This window comes from Hemiscyllium ocellatum, chromosome 12 (assembly GCF_020745735.1).
Source record: "Hemiscyllium ocellatum isolate sHemOce1 chromosome 12, sHemOce1.pat.X.cur, whole genome shotgun sequence".
Taxonomy (NCBI): Eukaryota; Metazoa; Chordata; class Chondrichthyes; order Orectolobiformes; family Hemiscylliidae; genus Hemiscyllium; species Hemiscyllium ocellatum.
Genome location: NC_083412.1, coordinates 26,787,248 through 26,801,793, shown reverse-complemented (window position 1 = coordinate 26,801,793; position 14,546 = coordinate 26,787,248). Strand labels below are relative to the sequence as shown.

The following is a 14,546-nucleotide window of genomic DNA, read 5'->3' as shown; positions in this document are numbered from 1 at the left end:
AACCTTCTTTCTGACAGCAGTGTGTGTGTACGTACACTGCATGTACTGGGGCAGTTCAAGAAAGCACCTTCTCAAGGGCAACTAGAGATAAGCAAGAAAAGCTGACCCAGCTAGTAACACCCAAATCCTGGGAGTGAATTAAAAAAAAACTTTGACTCGGGCATTTTAAGCTCAGGGACATTGCACTATTGCCACATCACTTAGTGACTTCAATATATGCAGTGAGGGTTCCTGGGATCTAGGAGGACTCAGAAATGAGCCAAAATTTAGCATTACAGAACTGGAGTCTCACAGTCCAATAATATTTTGTGGGAGACTTTGGGAATGTTGAAACAGATTTCAGGATTCAGGGCTACCAAAGAGTGAGGTCATAGAAAGAATGGGGTAGGTTCTAGGATCTAGGGAAGGAAATTTTATCTCTGACAGCAGGAGGCAGTAACTGTCACACCACTGCCATGGTTTAAAGTGTGGGATTTGTTCATTGTCCTGAGGAAATGTTAGTGATGTTTGATGAAATCACCACGGTAATGAAAGTATTGTGGTAAAAACAATGACTGCAGATGCTGGAAACCAGATTCTGGATTAGTGGTGCTGGGAGAGCACACCAATTCAGGCAGCATTCAAGGAGCAGCGAAATCGACATTTCGGGCAAAAGCCCTTCATCAGGAATAAAGGCAGAGAGCCTGAAGCGTGGATAGATAAGCTAGAGGAGGGTGTGGGTGGAGAGAAAGTAGCATAGAGTACAATGGGTGAGTCGGGGAGGGGATGAAGGTGATAGGTCAGGGAGGAGATGGTGGAGTAGATAGGTGGAAAAGGAGATAGGCAGGTAGGACAAGTCATGGGGACAGTGCTGAGCTGGAAGTTTGGAAGTAGGGTGAGGTGGGGGAAGGGAAAATGAGGAAACTGTTGAAGTCCACATTGATACCCTGGGGTTGAAGTGTTCCGAGGCGGAAGATGAGGCGTTCTTCCTCCAGGCATCTGGTGGTGCGGGAACGGCGGTGAAGGAGGCCCAGGACTTCCATGTCTTCGGCAGAGTTGGAGGGGGAGTTGAAATGTTGGGCCACGGGGCGGTGTGGTTGATTGGTGCGGCTGTCCCGGAGATGTTCCCTAAAGCGCTCTGCTAGGAGGCGCCCAGTCTCCCCAATGTAGAGGCGACCGCATCGGGAGCAATGGATACAATAAATGATATTAGTGGATGTGCAGGCAAAAACTTTGATGGATGTGGAAGGCTCCTTTAGGGCCTTGGATAGAGGTGAGGGCGCAGGTTTTACAGTTCCTGCGGTGGCAGGGGAAAGTGCCAGGATGGGAGGGTGGGTTGTAGGGGGGCGTGGACCTGACCAGGTAGTCACAGAGGGAATGGTCTTTGTGGAAGGCGGAAAGGGATGGGGAGGGAAATATATCTCTGGTGGTGGGGTCTTTTTAGAGTTGGCGGAAATGTCGGCAGATGATTTGGTTTATGCGAAGGTTGGTAGGGTGGAAAGTGAGCACCAGGGGCGTTCTATCCTTGTTACGGTTGGAGGGGTGGGGTCTGAGGGCGGAGGTGCGGGATGTGGACGAGATGCGTCGGAGGGCATCTTTAACCACGTGGGAAGGGAAATTGCAGTCTCTAAAGAAGGAAGCCATCTGGTATGTTTTGTGGTGGAACTGTTCCTCCTGGGAGCAGATACAGCGGAGGCAGAGGAATTGGGAATACGGGATGGCATTTTTGCAAGAGGTAGGGTGGGAAGAGGTATTGTGACAACCAAGCAGAGAAACCATGACCTGGGGACAGGGGAAAGGGCTGACAATTCTGAAGAGTTGGATCTGAGATGGTTGAGGCTAACAGCTGTGGCAGTTCGGGAGAGGAGGGTGACTAATTGCTTTGTGAGGGGAGTGAAAAGCATGCTGGGACGAACTGCTGGCAGCTCCATTTATGCAATGAGGCCTCAGGCCTTTTCCGTGGTCCTGACAACAGGCTCCTCAGCACATCCAATTGGATCCTCTTTCAGGCACTTTTCAGGACGTCCTTCATGGTCACCTGATTTCATTGCTGTCTTAAAGCTGTTAAATGTGAATTTTCCGCCTCTGAAAATTAATAGAAGAAAAGTCATGAGTTGGTCTGCACACTGCAGTTTCCTACAAGTGAATTTCATGCCAACTTATTGCCTTAAATAGACAGAATTTTCCATAAAGAAAAATGACCCCATAAAATGCTCAGAAGTTCACCATTTGCATAATTTCCAAATGTAGAGGGATACTTGAGGCAGTTAAATGTTTTAGGACAGACCATCCAAATGAATTTTCAGCAAAAATGAGCAGGCAAGTGACTAAAACAAATGCTTCCTCGGTAATTACTCTGATTCTTCACTGCCTGCCAAAAAGGAATGTGTAACCAAGTGCTATGTTTCGAACAGTTCGTAATAGAAAACAGTGTTGACTAATAAATTTAAATAAATGCCAGACCTTCCTGAAGTAAAGATTTGAGAATTCAGTGTTTATTGGGAAGTAAAGCAAAGGAGGCCTCAATTGTCATCAGTTGGGAAGGTTGTACAGATTATTAAAGTCCAGGTAACCCACTGAGAAGGCCAGAAGATCCCAAACTGTTCAGAATGTACAAGTGGCATTGAAATAATCATTCCTGCTGTAATGAGGAAGAAGTGTGCAACTGAAGTGCAGTAATAGAAGAAGGTGGTAGATTTAGACAGGCTGAAGATGTCTGGAGCTGTGGGGAGCGAACAACTGTATAGTGTTGAGGTAGAGAATCAGCCACAATCACCTTAGAATGGCAGAGCAGGCTGAATGGGCCAAATGGCTAACCACTGGTCCTATCTTCAGTGTTTCTTTGAAGCTGAGGCTTTTGTGGTATTAAAAATGAGCAAAACAACATTGTGTTAAGGAAGAGAATCAAACAGAGACTGTTTCTCTTCCTGATGGAAAATCATTGGTGTGAGTGTGAAAAGCTGACTGTGATGTGCCCTGCAGTGTTGCAACCTGTCAAGATTTAGGGCAGTATTCAGTGGAGACAGCAGAGATTTGACTCGCACCTTTTTTTGGGAATGCCTTTCTCACCAAGTGCAAATTAGGCAGTTGCAAGCTATCCCCAGAATCATGGACTCCTGGGGCAAAGGTCCCACGTCAGGAGCTGTCAGCCAATCTGAGGCCAGCAACTCTTCATTGCTCAGTAGTGCCAACAGTAGGGGGCAGTGGCTGTTATCAGTACTGCACCAGCCTTTGGTTCAGGATCACCAGTGGACCATTGGTTTTGAAAGGAGCATTGTGGGCTGGTTTCTTCATGAGGGGAGAGAGGTCATTGCCATGAAGGGCACAAGGTTGGCTCTCAGTAAGTCCCATAATGCAAAGTTCCTCGCTCACTGTCCAAACTCATAAAGGAATGAAGGAAAATCACTAAGGACAGCTGACACCATTGTATTCAGAGAAGCCAGGGAGTCAAAGGACAAAAAGATCCATGCTCCATTAAAGACCAGAATATATTTGATGTGATCATTTATCTAGATTCAGCTAGAAATACTTCAAGCGATCAGTGGTACTCCACAAGCAAGGTACACCCATTCCCTACAATAGAGAATGCATCTCTACTGTGCAATGCCATTTTCGGGAGCCCTGAGATCAAATGATAAAACTTAGCAGTAGTTTTTTGTTCTAAAAAAATTAGCTGGTGGTTAGAAGACATATAGGCAAAAGTGAGGGCTGCAGATGCTGGAAATCAGAGTCTGGATTAGAGTGGTGCTGGAAAAGCACAGCAAGTCAGGCAGCATCCGAGGAGCAAGAAAATCGACATTTCAGGCAAAAGCCCTTCATCAGGAATGAAGGCAGGGAGCCTCCAGGGTGGAGAAATAAATAGGAGGGGGTTGGGGCTGGGGAGAAGGTAGCAAAGAGTATAATAGGTGGATGGGAGTGGGGATGAAGGTGATAGGTCAGAGAGGAGGGTGGAGCAGATAGGTGGGAAGGGAGATTGGCAGCTAGGAGAGGTCATGAGGATGGAAGGTTGGAACTAGGGTAAGGTGGGGAAGTCCACATGTATGCCCTGGGGTTGAAGTATTCCGAGGCAGAAGATGAGGCGTTCTTCCTCCAGGCGTCGGGTGGTGAGGGAGCGGCGGTGGAGGAGGCCCAGGACCTGCATGTCCTTGGCAGAGTGGGAGGGGGAGTTGAAATGTTCGGCTTCGGGGCGGTGGGGTTGATTGGTGCGGGTGTCCCAGAGATATTCCCTAAAGAGCTCTGCGAGAAGGTGTCCAGTCTCCCCAGTGTAGAGGAGACCGCATCGGGAGCAACGGATACAATAAATGACATTGGTGGATGTGCAGGTAAAACTTTGATGAATGTGGAAGGCTCCTTTGGGCCTTGGATGGAGATGAAGAGGGTGGTGTGGGGGCAGGTTTTACAGTTCCTGCGGTGGCAGGGGAGGGTGACAGGAGGGGACATATAGTTAACATATAGTTTCCTGATGAAGGGCTTTTGCCCGAATCGTCGATTTCGCTGTTCGTTGGATGCTGCCTGAACTGCTGTGCTCTTCTAGCACCACTGATCCAGGACATATAGTTAGCCCCTTATTTGGTGAATGGTGTTACTACAAACTCTCAGTACATAAACTAGTGACTGAATAAAGCAAATATTCCAGGATGAACAACAATCTATGAAGTCATCACTAATGATTAAGATAGTTTGTAGAGATGCACTGAATGGAAAGGTGCATATTGTTCATGGAAGATGAAGTAAGGTAGGGGGAATATAGCATAAACATCAGCATAGTTTGGATACATCAATAGTCTGTTTCTACGTCATCCAGTTTTTTATAATTATATGAGAAACACAGATATGTACAGTGCAAATAACTTACAGGACCAAATTCTTGCAATCTTTACTAACATTAATGTAATATTGCTCAACAGTAGGCTGTAACTCTCTGAAGTTTCACGGTAGTTTGTGTGAAGGAATCTGAGCTGACCTAAAACGTGGCTGAAGTGCTGTCTATTTCTGATTTGAATTAGTTCGGCTTAAAAATAATTTTCAAGTCACATCATGATTTTGACCTTACTTTCCATAATCTGATTGTGTGCCTGAACCCAGTATGTACATTTATAATTCACACATTGTTCTTCCAGAGTTCCTAAGCAAACAGTTCCCTCACCATGACCTTACTGAGGTTGGTAAAGATTGGAAGGCCTGCATCTCAGCGATCAACAGCATGATCAGTGTTACAAGGAGAAGAGCTGTAAGTTTTTTTTATTTAACTCGTGCAGTGTCTGCATTCAGTAAGAGAATACAGAATGACTCAAAGCCAAATTGCTCAACTGGCTATTTCCTCTGTTATTCAGCATTCATGGAGACAAAGCAAGCTAACGTGAATGCAGCTCTGATGAAGAGTTATTTAGAATCAAACCATTAGCTTGTGTTCTGACCTGCTGTGATCTCCAGCATATTTTGTTTTTAGTACAGATTCCAGCATCTACGGTAACTTAAGAACCAAGAACAAAGAAAATTTACAGCCCAGCAACAGGCCCTTCAGCTCTCCAAGCCTGAGCCGATCCAAATGTACTATCTAAACCTGTCGGTCAATTCCTAAGCATCTGTATCCCTCTGCTCACCACCTACTCATGCATCTGTCCAGAAGCATCTTAAATGAATCTACTGTGCCTGCCTCTACCATCTCTGCTGGCAACGCGTTCCAAATGCCCACACCCTCTGTGTGAAGTACTTACCACGTGTATCCCCCTTAAACTTTCCACTTGTGACTTTGAAAGCATGATCTCTCGTTATTGATGCTCTATGTCCTATTGTTCAGACTGCTTTATCAAAGTCAACTGTTGCTGCTCTTCATAAATGTAAATAACGTGGTAACATTTCAGACACACAAGAGGAGGGGTTTATTATTGATCTATTGAGATTGATTTGAGGTGGTGCCCACTGCTTACAGGACAGATTCAATCCCAGGCCTCTGTCACTCTGCTGTCTTTATATTTGGTGTCCCACATTAGGTAATATGAAACATGTCATGGTTCCTGATTCTGATCAAGTCTGAACACATCGAAACATAGCATTCTGACAGTGTAGACCCTGCTGTGACCCATTCATGGCCACTCACATTAAAAATGAATTTCAAAGGAACCGATAGAAGAACAAAACTGGAGAATTTTGAGCAAGTATTGGCCATTCAGCTCTTGGATCATGGCTGATCTGGTTGTGATCTCAACCCACTTTCTTGTTGATCCCCAATAAACCTACCTCTCTTGTAAGTCAATCCACAGGGGCTCTTGTGTGGGGGTAGTGTCCTTACCTTTGAGCCAGGAGGCCTGGGTTCAAGTTCTAGCTGCTCCAAAGCTTTGTAAAACCATCTCCGAGCAGGTATTTTTAAAAAAAAAACTATCTAACTCATCCTTGAATAAATTCAGTGAGCCAGCCTGCACTGTTTTCTGGAAAAGGAGAATTGCACAGATTAGAAATCCTGAAAGAAAACATCTCCCCTCATCTAAAGCAAGATATTTTTTTCTTAAACTATGTCCTCTAGTTCTAATTTCTCCCACGAGGAGAAACATCATCTCAGAATCCACCTGTCAAGTCCCCTCAGGATCTCAATTGTTTCAGCAAAATCACCAAAATTGAAGCTTTTCAAATTGGTCTCATTAAGACAATACACAAAATGATCAATTCAAAGGGAAACTAGTATTTCTATGACATGAGGGACGAAGGTGCAATATAAATGTTGGTTTTCCCTTGAACAGGTATCCCCATAAAAAGTCCTGATGTCTGCAAGATGAAAAGCTTCAACAAAAATGTCTTCTTTTTTAGTAATAATTTTATAACTGTTTAAAAAAACTATTTCAACTCCAATAAGCAAAGGTCCAACCTGTTCAACTTTCCTTCATCAAATTAGCATTACATCCTAGCAATGAAGCCTTTCTGAACTGATTCTCATATACAATGTGTCATTTTATTTTCAAATAAAGAGACCAAAGCTTGACACATCTGTCCGGAGCCCTGCACTTCTGCAGTAAAATTTCTTTATTCTTACATTCCATTCCCCACAGAACAAATGACATTTCATTTGCCTTCTTAATAATTTGTCCCTGCAAGCTAACATTTTGTGATTCATCTACCAGGCCATCCCTCTGTACCTCTGAGTTCTGCGATGTTGTTGCAATTAAATGATAAACTGTTTTTCTTCTTGCCAAAGTGGACAAGTTCACATTTTCTCACATTATTTGTCAATTTTTTGCTTACCTACTGAATCCATCTATAGGACTTTCTAACTCCTCCTGGCAACTTCATTTCTTATCTATCTTGGTGTCAATGGCAGATTTAGCGACCATACATTTGGTCCCCACATAGAGTCATAGAGTCATACAGCATAGAAACAGACTCTTTGGTGCAACTTGTCCATGCCAACCTTGTTCCCAAACTAAACCAGTCCCACTTACCTGCATTTGGCCCATATCTCTCTAAATCTTTTCTATCAAGTATTTATCCAAATGTATTTTAAATGTTGTAACTGTACCTGCATCCACCACTTCCTCTGGCAGTTCATTCCACACATAAATCACTCTGTGCAATAACATTGCCCTTCATGTCCTTTTTAAAACTTTCTCCTCTCACCTTAGAAAATACGCCACCTACTTTTGAACTTCCCCACCTTAGGGAAATGACCCTTGCTATTCCCCTTTTCCATACCCCTCATGATTTAAAAACCTCCAACACTCCAGCAAAAGAAGAAATGCCAGCCTATTTTACATGTCAAACCCTCCATTTCTGGCAACATCCTAGTGAATATTTTCTGAACCGTCCAAATCGCTGACAAGCTTAAGGGTGAAAAAATAATGCTTTGATTACTAGCACCAGTGGAATAATGATATAGAATCAGTCACTGCCTCTGGAGAGAATTTTTTAATGCATTCAGGTAAAAGCCTTTAGTTTTGATCTCTTGTCGTCTTTGTACCATTTAGTCTTGATTGTTGGTGAACTCCTAGTTTTTATTCCTCTGTCATGCTTCCTTTTACTTTGTCTCTACTCTTTGTTATACTATACCTTTCCATTTTGGTTCCCTTGCCCCCATTATTTAGTTCAAAACCCTTTCTACCGTCCTAGTTATGTGGTTTATAAGAACCCTGCTCCCAACTCAGTTCAGATGTAGACAATCTCAATGTTTCAGCTCCCACTTACCCCATTACTGGTGCCAGTGGCCCACGAATCAGAACCCAGTTCTTCCGCACCAGTCTTCATCTCTCTAATTGTACGTACCCTATACTAATTTGCTTACGACTTAAGTAGTGATTATAATCTTTGAGGTTCTTCTTGCTAATTTAGTAACTAACTCCTCATACACTCTGTCCAGAACCAGTTTCCTTATCCTACCTTATGTTATTGAATCCTATGTGGACCACGTCCACTGGATCCTCCCCCACGCACTACAGGTTCCTCTCCAACTCTAAGCAGATATTCTGACCCCTAGCTCCAGGTAGGCAACACATCCATTTGGACTCTTGCTCTTTGCTGCAGAGGCTGCTATCAATCCCCTACAATGCCATCTCCTCTTCTCGTATGACATTCCTCCTTGTTAACCCCACCTGAACAGCTTCCTTTAAAATGGTTTCCAATCCTGATCTCTGTTTGTAACCTCAGTTAGAAGGTGAAAATATGTCTTTTCCTGAAGAAGGGCTTATGCCCGAAATGTCGAATTTCCTGTTCCTTGGATGCTGCCTGACCTGCTGCACTTTTCCAGCAACACATTTTCAGCAATAGTATGACCAGACTTGGAAGCTACACCTTCCACAAATATCATCCAGCACTTAGTCTCTAGTCCTAGGTGTGAAGAACTAATGTTTTAGTGAGAAAATTATTGGCAACTGTGGAATTATGTTACAGAATAAGCCACTGACTGGAGATCATTTTAGGAATGGAAATCCTGCCTAGATTCTCAGATATCAATGATGAGGTTCATTGCTCTGATTAAAAAATGCATGGAGAGATTTAATTATTAAGGAATAATCAGGTAGCAATAGTTAAGGAGTCATGGCAGTATTGTCATAAAATCACCAGACTAGTAATCTAGACCCTCAGGCTAATATTCTGGGGACACGAGTTCACAACAGCTGGTGAAATTTAAGTTCAATTAATTAAGTTGAAACTGAAAGTTTGTCTGTGTAACATTGACTGTGAAACTGTTATCAATCATAGTTAAAAACCAATCAGGTTTGCTAATATCCATTCAGAAAGGAAAATCTGCTGTTTTTGCCTGCTCTGGCCTACTTGTGATTCCAAACCACACTAGCAATGTGTTTGAGTCTTAACCATCCTCTGAAATAGCCTTGGCAAGCCACTCACTTTAAGGGCATTTAGGGATTGGAAAGAAATGCTGACCTTGTCAATGAATCAATGGCCCGGGCTTCCCCTGTCAAAGAACAAAAAGAAACATTTTCCAAAACTTTTCAGTTGTGGAGAAGAGTCATATAGGGTTAGAAATGTTTTCTCTGTTTCTCTCTCTGCAGATGCTGCCAAACCCGCTAAGTTTATCCAGCATTCGCTACTTCTTTCAGATTTCCAACATCTGCAGTATTTCATTCTTACTGAGTTAGAGGAATGTTGCCAATAGCTCGTCGGCCATGTCAAAAGCACCTCACACACCCTTTTTGTCATCATTCTGTGGCTTTTAAGCTACATGCTTATCTGAACAATCAGTAATTATGTTGTCTTTTGTTACCAGGGAAGAGAATACTTATCAAGTGAAAAAGCATCAATGGCAACCATCTCTCCGTCCACCTCTGATTCTGCTGTAAATGGTCAGCTCTGGTGGCTTTATCAAAACTCAGCACCGTTACCTTCTACACTGCATCAAAAACCTTATGAGAAATTAGGTAGGAATAACATTCGTGACTTTTGCATTGCAATGGAAGTGGGTGCGTAATTAGCCTCACGAGTAACCGTTGATTCATTCGCAAATTAAATCTTGAGTCATGTTGTCAACCACAATTGCTTGTCTCAATCTGATCATGCTTTGACTATTCTCAATAGTGAAATGAGCATCATGCATCTGAATGTGCTTCATTGCTTGAATTAACTTGCACCTTTCCTTCCCAGTAGCTCTTTAGAAAGTTGCATTCACGTGGTCAGATACATGTTTGAGGTCAAGGCTGACTTCCTAACCAACTGAAAAAGGATGTGTTGTGGTCATCAGTCTCAGCACGAGAGAAAAAGAATCAAAACAATGTGTCATAATTGTAATGATAATCACCGAAGAATTCACAAGTTAGCCTGATTAATACTTGCTTTGTGTATCCAATTCACAATTGAATCTGGTTTGCTTAGTAATGACTGTGGCCAGCTTCAGACTCTTAGTCAGAGTTGTGGTTGTAGCTGCTACAAAGGGAGTATTCAGCCAAACCTTAAAACAGAATGTGAAGACCACGGCCCTGATATTTTGTTCTCAGAACAGCTGCACAGTGGTGGGACAAACCCTGGCTCTCTGGGACACATGCACACAACAATCCCACTGCCTTGTGACCGACCATTTCAGCTTCCCCTCTCTCTCTGCCAAGGACATGCAAGTCCTGGGCCTCCTCCACTGCCAAATCCAACCACCTGACACCTGAAGGAAGAATGCCTCATCTTCTGTCTTGGGACCCTCCAAGCACACAGCATCAACGTTGATTTCACCAGTTTCCTCATCTTCCCTCCCCCACCTCATCCCAGATCCAACTCCCTAACTCGGTACCACCCTCATGACTTGTCCTACCTGTTCGTCTTCCTTCCCACCTATCCGCTCCAACCTCTTCTCCGACCTATCACCATCACCACCTCTCCCACGTTTATCTACCTATCGTATTCCCAGCTATCCACGCGCACCCCCCCCCAGCCCCACCCCCTCCCAATTATATCTCAGCCCCTTTGGGTGCCCCCACATTCCTGATGAAAAGCTTATGCTTGAGACATCGCCTTTCCTCGGATGCTGCATGACTGGATGTGCTTTTCCAACGCCACACTTTTGACTCTGATCTCCCGCATCTGCAGTCCTCACTTTCTCCTTTAAAAGTGACTGTGTGCTGATCTAATTTTCATTATGGTGGGTGGGTAAGTGCAGAGAGGTTGTTGCATTGGACACAACTTACCTAATATCCACCAAGGTTAAACCTCAAAGTGCATGTTAGCAATGTCTATTGAACATGTCATTATTGGAAAAAAAACCTATAGCTGACTAATAAATTGGAATATCTTTAATTAATCCCATATGAAAACAAACATTTCTGTTCAGTTGGAGCATCACAGTGTTCACTTAACAGGCAGTACGTTGTGAAAATGATGATTTTGAAATCACTTGTACAGCACAAATCCTAGAATGGTTTTATGTCAATGGCATGCCCGAATATCCTACCTCCACACACTGCTCAGATACTTCCTTGACATCTTTGACAGTCTCCAAATGTTTGTGCAGCTTTTTCACAATCCGAAAAATTTCCTTACCTCCACCAAAGTTGCCCAGGGGAAAGATTCAAAGCTTATGTCTCCAAAAGGGGAGAAATGTGAAACATTTTCCAGCCCTCTCCTCTCACTCCAACACATTCCCACGCCCTTACATATCATTAACCTATGCAATCTAATACCCTTTGCTCGTACACCTATGCCAGTTTAATGGTTACTTACACCCATCACCCATTTCCATTCACCTTGCCAATCTACCGAGCCTCAGACAGCTCCTTCCAAATCTCTGACCATTACGACCTCGAAGGATGGGAGTAGGAGATAGATGGGAAAACTGTAATCTTCAAATTCCCTTCTAAGCCACTCACCATGATGACTTGAAAATATATCACCATTCTTTCACTGTCACTGGATCAAAATCCTGGAATTCGTTCTCTAAGGACATTGTGGGTCAACTCACAGCAGGTGAACTGCAATGGTTCACGAAGGGAGCTCACCATCACCTTCTCAAGGGCAATTAGGGATGAGAAACAAATGCTAGCTCATTAGTGAAGCCCACATCCTGTGGTGACTTCTAAAAAAAGCCGTGTCATGACAGTTTATTACATATTCACAAGTACTTATGCACGAAGGGGAAAACATTTAGCTGTATATGACACATGACTCTATATTGCAGATTACACTATCAAAAAAGCACTTTTTTTTATCAAAAACATTTCACACTTCTTGACAGATTGACACTCGCTGACACATCTGGGCACTTATTTGAATGGTCTTGACAAGCTGGCAGTTCCAGGGATCAGCACCTTTTATGCTGTATCCACTCCACAGTTAACACTTCCAAATGGCATCTGAGCCTCCCCTACCCACAAGTAAAAAGTGAGGTCTGCAGATGCTGGAGATCAGAGCTGAAAATGTGTTGCTGGTTAAAGCGCAGCAGGTCAGGCAGCATCCAAGGAACAAACATTCGACATTTCGGGCACCAGCCCTTCATCAGGAATCCCCTACCCACAAGATCCATAATTCCCACTAAAGGCTAGCTGACTGCCCCTCCTCATCCCTGACCTCTATCCCGAAGCTGTTCTGCGAAAGGGTACCTCAGCTCTCCAAAGGACCATCCTGCTATTAAAAACAAACCCAGTAAGAAAATACTTGTCGTTCCTTGGTCTTATCTCTGCATTCCTGGTCGGAGCTCCAAATCCCACATTCTGATTTCAGTGGTTATTTAAAAGACCAGCTGCTTCTGGGAACTATAGAGTACATGCTACGGCCCACCTTTGTGTAAATGACAGACACTGGGTTGAGACTTAGGAAGGAGGAGGACATGGGATTCCTGATTCCTTTTGGTATTTTTGCTGCAGCATAGATGCTCTCTATACTAATGAAAATAGAGGTCTTCTGATTGGACTGAGTTCACAGTTGATAATATTGTAGACCAAAATTTGAACTTGCTTTCTCAAAACCTTTTATATTCTTTTCTCCAATATGTTAATACACACACACCCACACACTCACACTCACGCAAACAGACAGGCACCCACAGACACACACACACGGACATGTATACACACACATGCACAAACACAGGGACACAGACACAGACACACACACAAATACACGCACACCCACACACAAACACCCCCACACACACACAGACACACACACATGCAGAGACGCACACACATAGACACACCCACACACACAGACACAGAAACACATACAGACACACACACCCACCCACATACACACATACCCACACAAGCACACACATACATGCACAAAGACAGACACACACACATGCAGAGACACACACACACGCGCACACACAGATACACCCTCAGGCACACACACCCACACATGGATACACACACACACACGTACAGGCACACACACAGACACACACATCCACCCACCCACACAAGCAGACACACACACACACCCACACACACCCACAAAGACAGACACATACACACACATGCAGAGACACAGACAGAGACAAACAGATACACCCACAGACACCCACACACACACACCCACAAATGGATACAAACACAGGCACAGACACACATACAGAGACACACACACACCCACAATCACACCCATATACCGTCACACCCCCCACCCACATACACACACACCTCCCCACAGACACAGACACACATACAGAGACACATACACACACACACACACAATCACACCCATATACCCTCACACCCCCCACCCACATACACACACACCTCCCCACACACACACACACATACACACACCTCCCAACTCGCACAGACACACACACCTCCCAACACACACAGACACACATCAACATCTACATCCACACCACCCATACACAGACACACAGACACACACATACTCACACACATACAGACACACACACACCATTTTTACTATCGTTATTGTAAAGTCTGGCAGATCTCACCAATGAGTTACGATAGCAGGAGTACCAGCGAGTGTGTCGGCTATGCCACTGGGAACTGTGACAAGCTGTATTACTTTACCTGTCATTACAGTAATTGGAGGGGAATTATTGGTTAAGATGAAGAAACAAGGATTGGGTTGGGGGGGAGGGCTGTTGGTTTAATACCCTCTGCTGAGCTCCTGATCTCAGCCCAAGTACTTTCAGGCAGGCACAATTTGAGAAGTAATTTATGAAGGGTTGGGTTGAGGTCAATTTCTATACTGTTCCTCATCGCCATTTGACAGGGAGGTAAGAGCAAGATTTCTTTTAATCTGAGGACAAAGAGCTACATAGACAGAGAAACCAAAAAGAAAGGCAAATCCCTTCCAAAATTACATCTACAGAAATAAGAATACCACAGCACTACATGTCGCAGTGTCTAGTAAGGAATGACTTCAAGGCGGCAATGTCACTGAGCAGTGTCATTAATCACAGGTAAGCAATTATTCACCTGAATTCTGCATTGAAATGTCTGCCTTGTACATGAAATATATAGGGATGCTGGCTTTGTATATTTGCTTTCTTATTGGTAGATTGATCATCAGCATTTTTTGTACAATGAGGCAATTGCATTATTTTCGGAAAGAGCATGCTATTGAATAAAAAGGACACTTTCTTATTACATGTGTCCATAAAATGCAGTGTGGATCTGCCTATTTGTGAGGAGGAA

At 43.8% G+C, this 14,546-nt stretch overlaps 1 protein-coding gene across 1 annotated transcript in view; it reads left to right on the top strand.

The window, feature by feature from the left end:
• Nucleotides 1–14,546, top strand: part of LOC132820699 (uncharacterized) — a 110,744-nt gene that overhangs the window by 75,409 nt on the left and 20,789 nt on the right. The window contains exons 9-10 of the mRNA XM_060832950.1: nucleotides 5,100–5,209; nucleotides 9,692–9,842. Coding sequence (XP_060688933.1) covers nucleotides 5,100–5,209; nucleotides 9,692–9,842 — 261 coding nt within the window. The remainder of the gene's footprint in view (nucleotides 1–5,099; nucleotides 5,210–9,691; nucleotides 9,843–14,546) is intronic.